This window comes from Echeneis naucrates, chromosome 16 (assembly GCF_900963305.1).
Source record: "Echeneis naucrates chromosome 16, fEcheNa1.1, whole genome shotgun sequence".
NCBI lineage: Eukaryota > Metazoa > Chordata > Actinopteri > Carangiformes > Echeneidae > Echeneis > Echeneis naucrates.
The window spans coordinates 20777501-20797677 of record NC_042526.1 but is presented as its reverse complement, the minus strand read 5'-3'; the positions used below and the strand labels follow the sequence as shown (position 1 = coordinate 20797677).

At 37.5% G+C, this 20177-nt stretch overlaps 1 protein-coding gene across 8 annotated transcripts in view; it reads right to left on the bottom strand.

The window, feature by feature from the left end:
• Positions 1-2339: 2339 nt before the first annotated feature.
• The window catches only part of ppp6r3 (protein phosphatase 6, regulatory subunit 3), a 31078-nt gene continuing 13240 nt past the window's right edge, over positions 2340-20177 (bottom strand). For 2 of the 8 annotated variants that reach the window (XM_029523296.1, XM_029523297.1), the window contains 11 exons: positions 18082-18168; positions 17357-17454; positions 15191-15245; positions 14668-14798; positions 13976-14091; positions 13359-13566; positions 13134-13231; positions 12677-12869; positions 4981-5088; positions 4561-4635; positions 2340-4367 (listed from right to left, as the gene is read on the bottom strand). In XM_029523296.1, coding sequence (XP_029379156.1) covers positions 4316-4367; positions 4561-4635; positions 4981-5088; positions 12677-12869; positions 13134-13231; positions 13359-13566; positions 13976-14091; positions 14668-14798; positions 15191-15245; positions 17357-17454; positions 18082-18168 — 1221 coding nt within the window. In that variant the 3' untranslated portion in view covers positions 2340-4315. The remainder of the gene's footprint in view (positions 4368-4560; positions 4636-4980; positions 5089-12676; positions 12870-13133; positions 13232-13358; positions 13567-13975; positions 14092-14667; positions 14799-15190; positions 15246-17356; positions 17455-18081; positions 18169-20177) is intronic. The other 6 variants (XM_029523298.1, XM_029523299.1, XM_029523300.1 and 3 more) reach the window with 6 other exon arrangements.

Sequence of the window (20177 nt, the reverse complement as noted above, 5' to 3'; positions counted from 1 at the left end):
TAAAAAACAAATCATGCACACACTGGAATTTCAGGATTGAAAATCATTCCAGGACACAAGGGCCTGCATTGGTGAGCTGTGTTACTTTGGTTGCTGTTGAGAAATTAAGTATGACGCAGGAAGTTAGACAGAAGTCTTAACAGATTCAGACCTCTGCTGGTATATCACACAGAAAAAACACAGCACAGCATGTCACAAGGAAAGATTCTGGAACTGAGAGAGATGTTTTTTTTCTTACAGAGTAATCTGGCGAGAATGAATACTGCCAATATAGTGCAACATCCCAGTGCGTTACAGCAAACCTTGAGTCACAATCCACTTCTCTGATTTGCCATCAAAACCTTGGAATGCAGTGCTGTTGTCAGTCTGAATACAGTCCAAAATAAACATCTGGGGGGAGCTCCAGTTTAAGCTGCAGTCATGAAAATGTGTATCTCTCCTGTTTAGCCTTAATGTGACTTCCATAATAAATAAATAAAAAATCTCTCTCTCTCCATGTATGCATGTATGTATGTATATATATACATATACATATATATACATATTCATACATATATATATATATATATACACACACTGTCCCCTCCAAAAATATTGGAACAGCAAGTTCAATTCCTGTTTTTGTTGTATACTGAAGACATTTGGGTTTCAGACAAAATGATGAATATGACACAAAAGTTCAGAATTCCAGCTTTTATTTTGTGGTTTTTACATCTAGATGTGTTAAACAACCCAGGAAAGATTACCTTTTCTTTGAACCCACCCACTTTTCAAGTGAGTAAAAGTATTGGAACATGTGACTGATGGGTGTTTCTAGTTGCTCAGTTGTTGCCTTTTAGATCGATTGCAAAGACATTAAATAGTTCTTTTTTTCGGCTTTGGGTTTCACCTGTGAAAACTGCATTTTCTGTTAAGCAAACATGAAAACCAGAGAGCTGTCTATGGGAGAAAAGCAAACCATTTTGGTCCTGAGAGAAAAGGGAAAATCTATTGCACAAACATTGGGCATAGTCACTACAACAATTTGCAATGTTCTGAAAAAGAAAAAAAACTACTGGTGTACTGAGCAACAAACTGCGAACAGGTTGGCCCAGGGCAACAACAGCAGTTGATGACAGAAACATTGTGAGAGCTGTGAAGAAAAAACCGCAAACAACAGTCACTGACATCACTGCCAACTTCCACAGGGCAGGGGTGAAAGTGTCACAATCCACAGTTTGAAGAAGACTGAGAGAGAAGGAATATAGAGGCGATACCACACAATGGAAACCACTCATCAGCAAAAAGAATATGAAGGCGATTGGATTTTGCAAAGAAGCACAGAGATCAGACACCAAAGTTTTGGAACAAAGTTTTATGGACTGATGAGACCAAGATTAACCTCTACCAAAGTGATGGAAAGGCCAAAGTATGGAGAAAGAAAGGATCTGCTTATGATCCAAAACATACAAGCTCATCTGTGAAACATGGTGGAGGTAGTGCCATGGCTTGGGCTTGCATGGCTGCTTCTGGAACGGGCTCACTAGTCTTTATTGATGATGTAACTCATGATGGTAGCAGCAGAATGAATTCTGATGTCTACAAAACACAACAAAGGACTTCCTCAGGGGGAAAAAGTGGAAGGTCTTGGACTGGCCAAGTCGATCATCTGACCCTAACCCAATAGAACATGCATTTTACCTCCTGTAGAGGAGACTGAAGGGAGAAACCCCCAGAAACAAACAACTGAAAGGGGCTGCAGTAAAGGCCTGGAACAGCATTTCTAATGAAGAATGCAACAGCCTGGTGAAGTCAATGGGTTGCAGGCTTGATGCATTTATTGCAAGTAAGGGTTATGCCACCAAATATTAAATGTTATTCACTTTAAGTGATATAATAATGTCTGTTCCAATACTTTTGCTCACTTTAAAAGTGGGTGGGTTCAAAGAAAAGGTAATCTTTCCTGGGTTGTTTAACACATCTAGATGTAAAAACCACGAAATAAAAGCTGGAATTCTGAACTTTTGTGTCATATTCATCATAATATCTGAAACTTAAATGTTTTCAGTATACAACAAAAACAAAGGAATTGAACTGTTCCAATACTTTTGGACGGGACTGTATATATATACACACACACACACACACATATATATATATATATATATATATATATATATACATATATATATATATATACACACAGACACACACACACACACACACATCAATATCTCTAGATCAATATCTTAAGACAGGTGGGAAAAATTACAGGTATGGGCATTTCGTGCTGGTGGATTGTACCTAGGTTGTATGTAGAGCTTCGAAATGAAGAAAGAAGAGACATACGAGACAAAAAACAGAACGTAGACAATTTATTGAAAACTTCATTTAAACTCAGATGATCAAAAGTTTAAGACCATAGTCTTAAAAAGCTCAAAATCCACACTAAAATCTGGCTTTCATGTCACTTTCTGTCAGACATTCACACTGTCATGACCTCCTGATGGCAAAGGCAAAAAGGCTTTCTGATTTTCAACGTGGAAAGATTATTGAGCTGCATAAGCAAAGTCAATAAATGCAACGTGCCATTGCTGCCAAAGTTGGGCACAGTAAGAAATTAATTTTAAATTTCTTAAAAGATCCCGAGAGTTATGGCACAAAAAAGTCAAGTGATAGACCCAAAAAAATTTCACCTGCACTGAGCCGGAGGATTCGACAGGCTGTCTGTGAAAGGACAGGCCGACCTTCAACCCAAATTAAGGCTCTTACTGATGCTGACTGCAGCCCAATAACCATTAGAGGGCATTTGCGAGAGACGTTCTTAAAGTACAAAAAACATCTTCAAACACATCTCCTCCCATGCCACAAGCTTGCCTGTTTGGATTTACACCAAACCTGGGATTTTGAAAGGTGGAAGAAAGTTTTCTTCTCTTATTAGAAAAAATTTTTACCTTGACGGTCCTGATGGCTTCCAGCGTTACTGGCATGACAAGCAGATCCCACTGGAGATGTTTTCTCCCCAGCACAGTGGAGGATCATGATCATCATGATCTGGGGTGTTTTTTCCTTCAGTGGAACAATGGAGCTTCAGGTTGTGCAGGGGCATCAAACAGCAACTGGCTATGTGGACAAGTTGCAGTGGGCATCCCTCATGACTGAGGGCTCTCATCTGAGCAATGAAGTCTTTCAGCAGGACATCGCCACAGTTCACCACGCCCACAATGACTTCTTCCAGGAGCATAACGTTGCTCTCTTGGACCATCCTGTGTGTTCCCCTGATCTCAGTCCCATTGAGATCCCATTGGGGATGGAGGGTAAGAGACAGACGTCAGTTCCAGACCATGGATGCCCTTCGTATAGCAATCTTCACCACGTGGAGCAACACTCCCACCAGCCTCCTAGAAGCACACCCATTAAGCATGCCTAAATAAATTTTTGAAGTGATCAACCAGAACAATGGGGCTACTCATGACTGAGTCCCTTTTTGACACTTTTAATGCAGATTTTGAGCTTTTTAAGGATATGATATTACAATTTTGATCAGCTGTTTGAGTTTAAATGCAGTTTTCTTTTAATTGTCTACTCTGTTTTGCATTTTGAAACGCTACTTACAACCTGGTTACAATCCACAGGCATGAAAGGCCAATACTTGTAGTTTTTCCACCAGATTTTGATTGTGTGTGTGTGTGTGTGTGTGTGTGTGTGTATAAAGATAAATATTTACAAAGAATACCTGCTGAAAAATAAAACAGTGAAAAAGTTTGGTTTTTAAAATGTGTTTCAATTCACAGGAGCAGCTTTGCTCAGACAGACCAATCGGGAGTGACAATTTTAAATAAAGCAATTGTTATTAAGTGTGAGACTGTGATGCAGGATCCAGCTAATAACAGGAGCTAAGTGATTGGTTGGGTCACCAATCAGCTCCTCCTGTTTGTGACAATTAATTTTATATTTCTGTATACATTTTCTTTTTATAAAATATTTTATTCATACAATCATTTCTTTAACTATAGCAACATTACTATTTAATTTTGGGTGGCAATATAGCAGTCGCACATTACCTCATAAGAACAATAGTATATAAACAAATGCAGAAAAAACTATTCTGTATCCATTTGAGTACGTCTTTCATTTTACTTTTCAGTTCATCCTGTGTCTGTACACTTGTCTGACTGTCAGTGATGAGCGGATGGGAGTATTGCTGGTCCTGATTGGTGGTGGTAGTCGAGGGTGGAGGGGTTGGTACAACACAGCAGTGGGCTCTGCGTTGACTATCCAAAAGAGGGCCCTGCTTGGCAGAACAGGCTGGCCATTGGCTGGCATTGGAGAAACTTCATGCTGGCCCATTTACAGCTGGCTCTGAGGACCCAACACTCTGATCGGGTCTGTGGAACACAAAGATGTAGTAATGGACCTTTTTTCGAGACAGATGGGAAAAAAAAATCTTTTTTGAGTAAAGCATACTTACGCTTTAGATACCTTGCTATTAGAAAAATTAGTAATTTGAGGGGTTTTCTGGTTTAGTGTTACAGCCAAAGAAGAGGGAAATTGAAATACACAGTTTATAGTCAGACTTACTTGGCCTCCTCCAAAGGTGATGTTTCCTCTAGAGGACCATTGGGAAGCTCCACAGTGGACCGACACTTGTCACTGCTTACAGGAGACAGAGAAAAACTATAATTGAATGGTCAAAAGGGAAGCCTATTAACAAAACTCTGAATGGAGTTCTACTTCTAGTGGAAGGTGATGTGATGGCACAATCCAGGATTAATGCATTGAATGCATGCAACATTGCATCCCCTTAGTTTTTCATTATGATTTTCATCTAGTTACTACTAGATACATACCCATACACACACACACATATATATATAGACAGACACACACACAGTATTTCAGTATTTCAAATCCTGCCTGAGCATTTTCATAGGAGTAGTGCTAAATGCTGCAGATCTGTGAACTAATTTCAGTCAGAGGTGTGTGTGTGTTGTTTCTGACCCTGTTTTGGTTGAGCAGGCTGTGGCTAAGCAGTTGATGCCTGTTCTCTCCAAGTCCACACATTCCACTAGTGAGTATTTCTCTGAAGAAGCAATATTCTCTTCATCACTGGAACACACACACACACACACACACACACACATACATATATAATATATATATATATATATATATATACATATATATATACATATATATATATACATATATATATACATATATATATATACATATATATATATATATATATATATATATAATATATATATATACATATATATATATATATATATATATATATATATATATATATATAACATATATATATATATATATATATATATATATATATATATATATATATATATATATATATATATATATATATATATATATATAATATATATATATATATATATATATATATATATATATATATATATATATATATATATATATATATATATATATATATATATATATATATATTATATATATGTATACACACATATACACACATACACACACAAACATTAATCCTGTTAGATCCATTGCTCATAAAGCAACCACTTTCCCCAAGGAAACACATTGAGATGTGGACAGTGATGCATGCTAAAATGATGGACAGCACACACAAAACAAAGGATGGAGGTGTTGAAATGAGGGAAACTGTAACATAGAAAGGAAAAGCATCAAAATGTACAGCAAATGGAGAAAGTCAACTGTTTTGAGTGTTTAGCTATTAAACTTTTTACTTTGTGGCTGCAGCAAATAGTTGGCAGCCCTAAAACAGATTGGGAAACTGATTGGACCAAAATAGATTTCAGCCAGTCTTGCTTTGTCTCAGAGAACCACCAATAATCACCAATGAGGCCTCAAAGCAAAACACCCATAAATATCACAGTTTTGAGAAACAGCATCTCCATCAGTGTTTGTGATGTAAAATAAGTCTTTGCTAGAAAACTAATATTATGAGCCAGTATTAAAGAAAAAAGTGTTTTGTTCCTATTTGATAAGTTGTATTAGTGAAACACAATATTAACATGTGTTTTATGATTTCGTTTAAAGGAGTAGCTACTAAAATTAAGCTGTGCATCCATTCTTACAGTTTAAGGTAAATGGCCATGCTGGATGCTCTGAAAACAACAATCACTAGGAAGAAAACATAGCGCATGGTTGTAACATATTCTGGCATTACCTTGAAATGAATGATGCTGTACCATGTGTACCTGTCTTAATGTCCTGATTTTTTCCCCCCAAACTGGTATTTACAGACAACAAAATTCCCATCCAAAGTTGTTAATGAATGATTTAAAATCAGGTTTAAATAATAATTATAAAAATTTAAAAAAAAGTTTGATCATATTGACACCTACCAATGTCTAGCGTTGTAACAGTCACACCTTAGGCATTGTGCCTATTTCCAAAAAAGGCAGCAAATGCTAAAAAAAAAAGCAAACTGTAAAAATGAAATAAACATGAATAATTAAATCCAATTGTAAAGAGACTAAGGCCACTTCAGGGTCATTTGAAATAATTTGTTTTTGTTTTTAATTGGGTTGGCCTGTTGAGATACAAGTCATCTGAAAACGGAACAAAGTAAAAACTACACTTGGACAACACTTTTGGTAAAAACACATGCAAAATGGACATAATGAAATAAACAAACAAGGAAACCAAAGAAGATCAAAACTGGGAAAGAAAAGTTGGTGGTTGACGTGACGACAAGACTACAGCACAGCTGCAGGCTGATCTCTGATTGGCTGTACATACCAATAAGATTTCAACACTCTGAAGAAGACCACACCCACAACGCACAGCAAGAGAAAGAGGGGAAGCTCAGGTTGTAAGTGTTGCTCAGGTCATCAGACAGTTATTTACTCAGACAGACAGACAAAATAATGCAGAATTAACAAGGACACAGAAGGACAGAGGACAACCAACTTTAAAAACTGTGGATTTCGTACAGGTCAGTATGTTGCTATGGAGACACTGGAGAAACTCAAATATGAAAAATAATAACCCATTGCAATACTGAAGGTGGCTATGAAAGCTTGCAGAGGGTTGGGGTAGCTTGTAGTTGGCTAGAGTTCATGTCAATGCAAATGGATTTCAACAGTGAAAAGCATTAATGGTTGTAAAAGTACTGGACTATTGATAGAAACACTTGTGTGCTTAATATTTGTATTATGATTTTGAAGTCTACATAGGTGTCTACAGTTTGACTTTGAAGAATGATCATCTACTACATTATGAAAGAACAAACTACAGTGGGTCCTAGTAGAATGAGTTGAATCAGATCAATAAAAACTGTATTTTCTGATTGTTTCAAAGCGGTTATGTTCAACAGCACAGATAAACTTCCCCACACACTTCCACTCGACCCTGGTGTGCTTTTACAGGGTTAACAGCACACTGTAGCAACAGAAAATCCAAATGAAGCACTCTCACTCACACACGTGCATGCATGTGTGCACGCAAGCAGCTTTATCATTCCTTTTCAGTTCACATAATTGTTTTACAAAGTTGTAAAAACTGATATTTATAAATTTGTTCAGTAAACAAAAGTCCTCTCTGAATTATGGAACTAATTAGAACCATTTCTTGTCAACAAATATGCTTGTATGGACTTCTGTAGACTGTGCGTAGTTGTTTCTCTCGCCGCTTAGCCGTGGCTGCTACAAGCAAGGAAAATCACAACCTTACTTTATAGACTTCAGCTAATTATTCATATCAGATATTATTATATTCTTATATTTAAGCAACATCTAGTTTGGTTGTCATATAAGCTCACAGTGGTGGACTTAGACAATAATTCAGGCTGGCAATTTTTATTTTACCAGTTAACAAATATTTCAAACAAACCATAAAAAACTGCAAAAAAAAAAAAAAAAACACAACCCCCCCCCCCCCCCCAAAAAAAAAAACAAACAAACCCTAATGTTCATATTTTAGCTTTTAAAGAAACCACAGGTGATTAGCCAAGGTAATCTAGATAATTGAGGAACATCTAAAGACCCATTAGATTTAGTAATTTTTCAGTAGCTACCTTTTGTGTTTCTTTAAATAACTAAACTAAATGTCTGCTAAAAATAAATAAATAAATAAAAGACTTACAGATGACTAAGAAGTGGATCAGGATCAGAGTTGTTTTATTGTACAGATAAATAATATTTATATGTATTTTTAATTGAACCAACTAATGCAGCATAAAGCTGCTGCTGTGTTATAAACAGCATGATGCAGGTCTTTCGCGTTCAGAGGTTTGAGTAGAGTTGCAGGGTTGAGTGGTTTGTTTATTTACTTATTCCTGTTGAACATAACTGCTGTGAATCAATCAGAAAAATGAAGTTTTATTTATTTGATTCACCGGCTTTCTGACTGTTAGCAGTCCCTCTCTGCATTCTCTCTCTAGCTCTCTTGAACACAGCTAATAACAGCGTTCACAGCACCACTCTCCATTGCAGCTACATTGCGGTCAAACATGGAATTGTCCATGAGCTGCATTTCAGTACTATGCTTCCACCTAGTGGCTACAGGTGTGACTTACATTTCATGCAACACGCCACCGAGTGAAGTGACCATTTTTAACTAGTACCCACTGTATTAAGCAACTGCATCAGTCCACAGTTGCACTGCAACTGCAGGAACCTTTTGAGGAACCTTGTGTCTCAACCGTTGGAACCAGGGTAAAAGGAAGTTCCTGGGCAATTGATTTACCCCCTTTCCAGTCCCTTTGTTACAATTGTAAAATGGGTAATACTTCACAATGCCCCAAAACTTTGGAGGAGCGGCCTGCAGTACTTCAAGCTCATTAATTCAGCAAGTGAGTAGATGATATTCAAATCTGTATGTTACTTCACCACCACTACTTCAGGTAGTAAATGCCTCACTTTCTTGCTAAGTTGATCCTGTAAACTACAATTGTACATGTTCGTAAGATTGTGGTGTTTTTGCAAATTCAGCTGTCCAGTTTATGCTCTACCTTACCTTTAACACAGAGCTGTACTTGCTCAAAGACATGTTCAGTATAGATAAGCTATGACTTGTGATGTGTAACCAATCAGAAATGGAACTGTACATGAGATGACTGTGGCACAGGCAGCTGGCTGCAGGTGAGGCACTACTTTTTTTTCCACTCCAGTTAATTTATTCCCTTGAGTGACAATTGTAAACATATTGACTATCAGATCTGGGGGGTATTCCAGGTAGGAGGTTCAACAAACTGAGTCTATCTTTGAACTCTTGAGTTGACTTACTCTGAGATGAGAAACCGAGTATCTGGTTCGAGAACAGCTGATCTGAGTTGGTTCAATCAACTCTGAGTATGTTCACCTTGAGTTGTGTGTGTGCACAACCACTATAAAAAGCCATCATCAAAAGAGCCCTGAGACCATGAGTCACCATGACAACTGAGACAAAGCGATGCACTTATTTCACCCCAATGGAGGTGGAGGTCTTAATGCAGGCCTATGGAGAGTAAGAGCGTGTGTTTTAGCTGTAAATGTAACACAGCCGAAGCAGCGAAGCAGAGAGAAATGGCATGGGAAAAAAACAGTTACCCGAGCCAACGCGCAAGTTCGAATGTACTATTTCATTGATTTTACATTTAACTGTAAGAGACCGTGGCTTAGAGTTATAAATGGGAATAAAATCACATTTTCATTTGGGTGCAATCCATCAGGGGAGAAATGTACTTGGAAGCAGTTAAAAATTAAATATAAAAACATTATTCAAAAGGTAAGGCATATTTTGCTGGGCTATGATTGTACCTCACTTTGATTTTTATTTTATTTTTTTAAATTGACTTCAGCTATTCAACAAAGTAAATATTAAAGTAGTAATTTAAACCCTGAACACGAAGGAAATAAAATCTACTAATTTAAAAAAAGAGATTAACATTTCAGTTCTGCTTAGCCAACAGAAAGAAGGCAGAGGCCCGAAAAACGGGTGGAGCCCCCACGACCACCTCTGACAGGCTGAGGACCTGAATGACCAGTGGCTGAGGGCATCCCAGGAAAAACTTACCTGAGCCCCCCAGGACACAAGTGCCTACATCAGATGTAAGTATACACTTGTGTCTTTTAAAAATAAAACTTACAACACTTCTTATATATAAAACTACATAAAATCTCCACCCATCCCCCAACAGTTGTGGATGGTGTCATCTGCCTCATTCAGCCTCTGAATGACACAATTGAACACCCGACAGCTGTTTTAAGTATTCCATACTCAGATCTTGCCTCAGATGGCTGTTCAAAGTGTTCTGAAACAGTATCTTTTCCTGGATTACAGGAGGAGGAGGAGGATGATGAAGAAGAAACACTGTCTGCTGCCACAGGGAGAGCAGCAGAATGTATAATTTCTAAATTAGTCACCTGCAACCCTCAGGAATTCCTCTTTGATGCGTCTTACAGGTTTGCGTCCCGGGAACACTACCTTCATTGGTAACAGCCGTTTCAGTGCAAGAGTTACTTTTCTCACAGCTCTACACACTGTTGCCTTTCCATAGTGCTCTGCATCACTGATGATGTAAAGAAAACTACTGTTTGCAAAAAAAACTTTTTTGCGCTATGCATAAAATTTGCTGTGATGTGAGCGCACGTCCATGGTGTGAGAGTTTGGTTGAAAAGCGGTAGCATCCTGGAAATGCCAGGACATCTGATCTCGGTTGGAAGGCATTTCAAATGAGTTGGCCTTCTATAGCAATCAGATTTGGACTGAATTGGCAATCCATGTCTAACAGCTTTCTTTGTGTGGGAGGAGACAGGTAGAAACTCAGGGTTTCTTAAAGAAAACCTGCTAATGAGCAGGTTATGTTCACACAGTCTGTTACCATGGTGATTGACTCAGAGTGTCAAATAACCATCTTTCTGGAACAGTTAACTCAGAGTTTCCCCTCATCTCAGGGTTAACATAATCAGAGTTATCACATAACCCACTTTCTGGAATGCCCCTTTGCTGTATAGACTTAAAGTATAGACTTGAAGTAAATGTGCAGAAGTAGTGAAAGGGTTCTTAAATGATCAGCAAACAATTTTGAACACACTCAAGTAGGTATAGTTGTGGTCAAAAGTTTACATACACTTGTAAACAACATAATGTCATGGCTCTCTTGAGTTTCCCATTATTTCTACAACTCTGATTTTTCTCTGATAGAGTGATTGGAACAGATACTTCTTTGTCACAAAAAACATTCATGAAGTTTGGTTCTTTTATGACTTTATTATGGGTTAACCGGAAAAGTGATCAAATCTGCTGGGTCAAAAATATACATACAGCAGTGCTAATATTTGGTTACATGTCCCTTGGCCATTTTCACTTCAATTAGGCGCTTTTGGTAGCATCCACAAGCTTCTGGTTGAATCTTTGACCACTCCTCTTGACAGAATTGGTGCAGCTCAGTTAAATTTGATGGCTTTCTGACATGGACTTGTTTCTTCAGCATTGTCCATTCTAAAACCCTAATTCTAGCCTGATTTAGCCATTCAATTACCACTTTTGATGTATGTTTGGGGTCATTGTCCTGTTGGAACACCCAACTGCCAACCTTCAGGCTGATGATTTTGGGTTATCTTGAAGAATTTGAAGGTAATTCACCTTTTCCATTATCCCATTTACTCTCTAAAGCACCAGTTCCACTGGCAGCAAAACAGCCCCACAGAATAATACTACCACCATCTCCACGGTAGGCATGGTGTTCTTGGGGTTCAAGACCTCACCTTTTCTCTTCCAAACATATTGCTGGGAATTGTGGCCAAACAGTTAAATTTTTGTTTCGTCTGACCACAGCATTTTCATCCAGAAGGTATTATCTTTGTCCATGTGATCAGCAGCAAACTTTAGTTGAGCCATAAGGTGCCGTTTTTGGAGCAAGGGCATCCTTCTTGCACAGCAGCCTCTCACTCCATGGAGATGCAAAACATGCTTGACTGTTGACACTGACACCTGTGTTCCGGCAGCTTCTAATTCTTGGCAGATCTGCTTTTTGGTGGTTCTCGGTTGACTCTTCACCCTCCTGACCAATTTTTCTCTCAGCAGCAGGTGATAGCTTTCATTTTCTTCCTGATCGTGACAGTGACAAAACAGTGCCATGCACTTTATACTTAGAAACAATTGTTTGCACTGTTGCTCTTAAGACCTGCAGCTGCTTTGAAATGGCTCCAAGTGACTTTCCTGACTTGTTCAAGTCAATGACTCACTTTTTCAGATCCATGCTGAGCTTGTTTTACTTTCCCATTGTAGTGTTTGTGGGCATTTGTATCTAATGAGCCCTATTAAAATGGCCTCAGAAAAGTCACCAGCTGTAGTCAGCTGTAGACTTTCTAAGTCACCAAAATTGCTAATTCATGTTGCTGTATGTATATTTTTGACCCAGCAGATTTTGTCACTTTTTCTGTTAACCCATAATAAAGTCAAAAGAACCAAATTTCATGAATGTTTTTGTGATAAAGAAGTATCTGTTCCAATCACTCTATCAGAGAGAAATCAGAGTTGTAGAAATAACTGGAAACTCAAGAAAGCCATGACATGTTTTTTACAAGTGTATGTAAACTTTTGACTACAACTGTAAATGTATCTAAATCTGTGACCATGTTAGATTTGCCAGTTACCATGTGTGAGTAAGAAGTCAATGACATTCAGTCATTAAGCACAGCCATAGAGCGTGTTTTTAGAGTGGGTGTGTTTGCCGAACCTCTTGAAGACGGCGGTCTCAGTCTTGGCATCAACAGTAAGGCTCACAGTTTCTTTCATACAGCCATTGATGACGGTCTCTGTGATGCTACGTTGCTCACAACAGGCCATTTCCTGCTCTGCTTTAGATCTCCCACAATCCTTAGACGAAATGGAGGAACAAGCCACACTGCTTCCCAACCAGCCATCACAGTCTGAGAGACATTAAGAAAATGTCAGTGGCAAATGAGCCAGATGATAGGTTGCAGTGACTAAGAGCATTTAATTGAGATTCTGCAACTAGAAGACGAGCACACACACTCAAATTTTGTTATTTTCCCAAGTAAGTTCAGTTTTAGTGTCAAAATGGGACAGCAGGATAATTAAGGTCACAGATACTTGAATGTGGATGGCAACCTGCTGTATGTTTCTCTAGATCACACGCTATTAAAATGTACATGTACGTGAACATATCTTACCTTCAGGCTGCATAGGTGCATTGACCCCAAGAGGGTCCATAGTCCCGATGCTGGTCTCCATTGCAACTGGTGAGTTGCACCTTAGTGGGTCTTTAGGGCTGAAAAAGAAAATTTTTTTAATCTATGTAGCCCTGTTTCAGAATGAAATACAGCAATGCTCTTCTGTACATTGCACCACTGTCAGCACAGCAATATGAAACTGCATAATCTGCCAAGACGTCCTACCTAACAGGGGTGAAATTGGAGAAGTCTGCCCAGCCTGTTTCAGAGTTGGAGTTTGCAGCTGGAGAGGTGTTCCATGTTGCCTCAGAGAGGGCATCTGTTGTAGAGGTGGAGGAGGAAAAGGGAGATGACGCAGCAGGGTTGGAGGGTGGAGGTGCGGATGTCCCTGTGTCCATGGGTATATCATCAAAGTTGGCTGTCCACACCGGCCCTAAAAATAGAAATGTTAATGTTAATGTTAACACATCAAATTGGTCTGTGGCTTTCTTATTAATCAAAATTTAAAAATAAATTAATTCCAACCAGGACTGAACCATTTCTAATGCCAGCATCAGAAATGGTTCAGTTCTTGGGGTCAATGAACATATGCAGCCTGAAGGTAATGCAAAACATTCTTTCAGGAGCCCTCGCCATCAGCGCTGTATTTAGATATTGAAAATGAACACTACACTAGTTATGGTATTATGTAAGACCTGCACTAAGAGCATTTAATTTTTTTACAATAACCTCTAACTGATTACATCTGAGTCTAATTCTAATACCTAATAAAATCTGTCATGTTTTTTTTATCTTTTGGATCTATTTGCTCTTGTCATTGTAATTCTTGAAGGTAGGCCAACCTGTGTCAACCTCCATCCTGTCATCGGTGCTGGGGTTAGAAGATTCAAATGGATCCCTCTTCCCATCCTCCTCCTCCGAGTCAGTGCTCTCCTCGCTGTCTGTACTGCCTGAACTCCTAAAACAGACACACAAAGTGAGGGTTACTTCCAATCCTCCTCATATGAAAAAGAAAAGAAAAAAGAAGAAAAAAAATTGCACATAATTGAAAGTTCAAGGAGTTGAGATTGATTTATTGTCATTAGCATGATTGCACATAAAAAAAATAAATAAATCTGTTCACAGGTCAAAAAGTGTACGATATATAACAAGTCAAAAACAGTCTATAATTATTGACTTAGTCTTTGCTAAGTGCCAAATGGAGTTCTCAAGTTTAACAGCCCTTGGATAGAGGATGGGCTTGTGCCTAGCTCTTCTGGTCATAATTTTCCTTAGCCTCTTGTCTGAAAGAGGTGTGGGGGAGATGGGGTTTAACAAATTCCATATAATTACTGATCTTTTTTATTAATTAATTAATTTATTTTTGGCACAATCATAAGAAAGGATGGTGGGCTTGATTCTGCAGAGTAACAGTTTATTCCTAATGACATTACAAAGACAAAATTCTTTGTCAGCACACCCATTAAGTGGATGTTACACACACAGACCAAGACAGAAGGACAAGGGTATTTTTTTGTGCATATTGCAAACTGACCTGGGGCGTCTCTGAGTCTCTGGGGCGAAGGGGACATCTTTTTCGTCCCAGATATCGTCTTCATCTGAACCGGCATCTTCAAACTGCTGGATTTTCTCCTTGCAGCGAGCTTCAAACAAAGCTATGTTCGCCTGGGGAAGCACACACACACACACTATGTACTTAGAAAAACAATATCTATCTACCTACAGGCACTGCACATAAATACTAGAGTTTGATTCTACAGACCAAGGGCCACTCAGCCATAAAGCAGACATTTACATGTTTACCTGTAGTATGCTAGCAGCCTGACTTCAGGCGCAAAACTGAACCACTTCAATTGCAATATACTAGTGCGCTTTTGGTTCAAAGGCGTTTCTAACTGCTGCTTATTTCTTATGTGAATTTGACCTTCTTATCTCACTTCATGGTTCCTAGATGAATGCTAACAGTAATATCAGGAAATAAGGCCACATTAGTAAACACTATCCTCTTCCATTGAATGATTGCATGTGAATTCAAGATTAATAATCAAAATACTTACACTTTCATTTGTATTCAGTGAAAAATTGATGTCTGATATTCTATCAAAGGGAATACTGCAACGTTAAAGAGAACAGAGTTTAGTTTAGTTAGGGTCGTTAGGCATTCACATATATGGCTACACACATACAGACAGGCTCCAACATACAATTTCCAATAATGCAGGAAACATTTAGACCAATTCTAAGCCAGCTTCATGGTGAAGATAAAAAAAAAAAAAAAGCTGTTTTTTTTTTATGTACACATTTGTTCTTTACATACTTAGTCAGGGATCAGGGAAAAACAGGCATGTAGATAGGCCCAAAGAAAAACTGAACAACCAGAGAGAAAAACTGTTTTAAATATTGCACGTTTTTCCATATATATTAAATGCAATTTAAGATACTACAATTGTCAATTCAATCATGTGAGGAAACTGCCATACTGCCTGAAGTCCTCAAATGAACATTTATATCAGTTTAAGTCTTAGCAGAAAAACTGCACAGAGGGAACCTGCAACGTTAAAGAGAACAGAGTCTGACAGTTTCCAACAATTCAATACATGTATTATATACATGAAGCTCAGGGCAGCAACCAATCTTTATTTTTGATTAGTCTAGTGATAACATTTTTCATTTGGAAAAAGTAAGAAAAAAGTGTATGCGTGCCAATAGTTCCTTGGTTTTCAAAACGCTTTATCTATACACATTATGTAAAAACGCTTACACATACTTTGTTATACCATACTAACAAACATTATAGATATTTTCCATCATAGAATCAATATTAGTTTTAGTTTAACCATTGATATTTTCCTACATGCTATTAATTAACTCCTCTTATGCGTCAAGGACATTTCGGGACAATTGCTTGTTCAATTCTACATGAACATGGTAGTGAATATTACTATTATAATATAATATTCTTATATATATATATTATTGACATTTGTTTGAGCTAGGCCAGAGGTTTCCCTCTCGCTTCCAGTTTTTGTGGTGGGAGATTAAATACTTTAACTCAATATTGTGCTTTTCCTGGGACTTCTTCCAATCAATACAAACTTGTAACAATAGCAATAATACTGGTAATAATAATAATCATGTATCTTCTCACATTCGGCTCATTCTATACCTCTATTCCATCTTTCCAGTGGGAACCAAGTGCGTGGTACTGCAACTAACCTCTAAACCACACTATAGTAGCTCAAGACCATCTGAGACAAAGACAAAAGTTAAATTCCATTCCCATTTGCCCACTGCAAAAGAGCATGTATCAGCAGATAACATCATTTGGTCTCCTCATAGACTATACAAGGTTACATCAAATATATAAGTTTCATGACGACACAGAATAGAGGACCACCAGACAGATCTTATACTTAAATGGACTGGGAGCATGATCAGCTGTACCACCACTGCAATTCTGTGAGCTACTCATATCCGCATTTCAAATTTCACAAAATGACATATTTCTAATAGAGATTTCAGTAGTGCATCAGTGCCATCTTCAATTGTCAAACAATTGACGCTAAGACTAGAAAATATAATCTACCATTTTTAGTTAGAATTATGGCATTATTCTCTCACTGAGTCTGGATACAGTCAATACGCTGATAACAAGATAAAGTGAGGAAACTGACCCATTTAACTGACTGGAAACCTGTACTGGTTTCAATGATCCTAATTTATTGGGACATAGTTGTGATAATTCAGAGCCCATAATCTCATCTCAGAAAAAAAATACACAACTTCATCCCATAAGCGGTTTGTTTGAAGTGAAAAAGACATTTTAAATCAATGATCACCTGCCAACTTTTTTCACCAACCCGCAACCTTGGCAGAAGATTATACCCGTGAAAACAGCTCAATGAAAGGCAGGCAGAAAAGGACAAAACACCTCAATACAAGAAAGCTGAACATGGTTTCCAGAAAACTGGAATTAAAAGGTCTCGGAAGAGCTTACAATAAATTTTCCGCTATTGCTCAAAATTTTATGTCAACAAGAATGAAATCAAAGATTGTTGTCTCAATAATGGGGTAGATAATGAAGTAGTTCTGTCTTTTCTAAAGTGATAAATGAGTGAAAAATTCCACACTGCCAGCTTTTGAATGTGAAAAGTGCCTTGTCCCTTCAGTGTTACACAGTAATACTTAGACAGGAAGTCTAGTCATGCAGGATGAGTACTCACTCCACAACATCGTCCTGATCAGCAAACTCTTCGTCATTGAAGCCGAACTGCTCAATAAAATTGGACGTCATTTGTTGCATCTGATAATCAGAAAAGGCCTGGCAAAACCCAAGACCAACGATAATGATATAGTCTTGGCTCTACACAATACTGGTCATTACTTGCAATAAAGATACATAGCAAATATAGAACAAAGAATGAATAATATGTGACAAAGGTTAATAGCTAAAACTCTGCAAACATGCACTGACACTCATGAGAAAAAGGTGAATTGCACTCTATTTACAGTAATTAGTAAAGTTCCCTAAATTACATTAGTGAATAAGTAAATTAATTAAACAATGCAATAGGGTAGAGAGATTTTTCTGTTGTTACCGTGCATGACCCATAGTCATAATGCATGAAGTGAAAAATCTGAAATGTTCAACTTTTGAGGATAAGAATTTAGTGCGTAATAACAAACTTTTCTGAATAAATGGACCCAAGATTTATAAGCAATAGTTTAAATTATCTGAATGCAAACTCTGTGTTTTTGCTTATTTCTACGACAAAAAACATTTATTTAACCATTAATGCCCACTTTTCAACTGCAACTGTTTGCATGCATATATATATATATATATATATATATATATACATACATACACACACACACACACACACACACACATATATATATATACACATACATACATAAATACACACACACACACATCTTGTCTTACTTGTTGTAGAGAAGAGTCCTGGTGAAAGCCACTGTCCTTGAAGTCCACCTCATCATCACTGGACGAATGGATGTGGTGTGTATTCACCTAAAAAAGATTTGATCTTAGTTTAGTTCTTAAGAGTCTTTCGCTTTACACCCACGCAAAAAAAAAAAAAAAAGCATATTTTTATGCTTCAAGTGTATGTGTATGTGTATTAGTGTATGCATACAGTGTAAGTGGTGCAGACGAACAATGACTCAAAGCATACTGCAAAAGCAACCAAAGAGTTATTTTAAGGCAAAAAAGTGCAATGATCTCTATTGGCAAAGTCAATCACTCGCTGAAGACATAGGAGAAGGGGGGGAAAAACCCAAGAAAAAGCAGGAACCATGTTTAGTAATGTCTATGGCGGGGTTGGCAACACTCAAAGAGTCATTTGGACCCGTTTCCAACAGAAAAGAGATCACTGGGAGCCACAAAACTATTTTCATACCTAAAATGAAGACATCACTGCATATATCGTTTTTTTTTTTTGTTGTTGTTGTTTTTTTTTACCTTTATGCTTGTTTTTATTGCATTTATGAAATCCAATAAGTGCAACCAAAAAAACTAAATTTTATTTTTGCATGCAACAAAAAGTTCAAAAAGATGCTGGATTGATGGTTACTTGCGAATAAAATACGCAATGTCTATTTGAGCCCTCCTCGTATTTATGAAATAAAAGGATTTAAACTTGCAGATTATCCACCTGCAAAAGTGCAGTCTGCTTCTGTGAGCCCTCTTCCTTTTATCATTGTCATCCCATGTATGACAGTGTGCATTCAGATGTCAACCTGCGGGTGTCGCACATCAGCAGTTGTGACACATAACTAAACAACTAAACTAAAATTAAATTAATTAAAATGAAACATGAAGCCACAGGGAGCTGCAGAAAATGGACTGCAAACCCGTGGTCTATGGGCTCAAGCTGTCATTGACTGTACAGGATTTGCAACCTAGTATAAAAGTGTAAATCTGATTTATGATTATATTAGTTCATTCAATTATTTGTGGTCCTTTAAAAGGTGGCAGGCATATAAAAATTAGTTTTTCCTGCACTGCTCACTTGATTTGGATATAAGTACTCTCAAATTAAAGCTAAAGTCTGCACTTATAGCACATCTCAATTGTTTGATTTCAAATCGATTGTGGTGATGTAGAGTCGAAATGGTGAAACTTGTGTGAATGTCCAAATATTTGTGTACCTGACTGTACAAGTATTTGTGTGGGTGAATGCAAGGTAGGGGTTAGCTACTACTGCTATGGACACTGTCTAAACAAGTTGTTAAGACTCATTCATGGTTTTAGTTCAAGCCAAGGTTTTGAATCACAGGCCCAACACAATTAATAACAATAAAACCTAAAAAGACAGAAAATTTCAATATCCATCTTATGTCTCTGTCTCCAGCCACAATGGCTTAGCCTGTATCTACTAACCCTTTAAATGTCTTACAATGTTGTTGTAAAAATGAACAATCGCATGATTTTCCCTTGTGTCACTTCTCACCACACTACCTGTGTTGCAACGGGAAGTGATGTCATTTTCCCGGGAGTTGTAGTTTATCCGTTATAAACACTTAGCCTGCAGTTACTCTCTTGCTGTCATCCAATCTCTTGCTCTTTCACAAAAACACTTAGACACACACTCACCATACACTCAAATACTCCATACACATTCCCACACACATTTATGGGGTGTGGCTGTATTATTAACATTATTTTGATTTTTTGTTATTTATTGCACATTTCATGGATGAACATGGTCTTGTACAAAGATATGTATCCTCATGAGTTCCTGGCACATATAGACACTGGATTGCACTATTGTAAATTGTTTATTATAGTGAACATGCCATCTTTTTGCATATTGTGCTAAATGTTAATTTTATTTCGTTTTTGATATAGTCTATAAAAAATGAGTGTATATCAGAAATTAAGCAATTAACATACTGAGAATTATTTTTCTGTGGTTTGAAAGGCCTTTTTGAGGAATACAGCTATACTATTTCTGTATTTGTGAAAATATGTGCTTTTAAAAAAACTATTTTCTTTTTTTGTGGTTTATTGTAATTTCT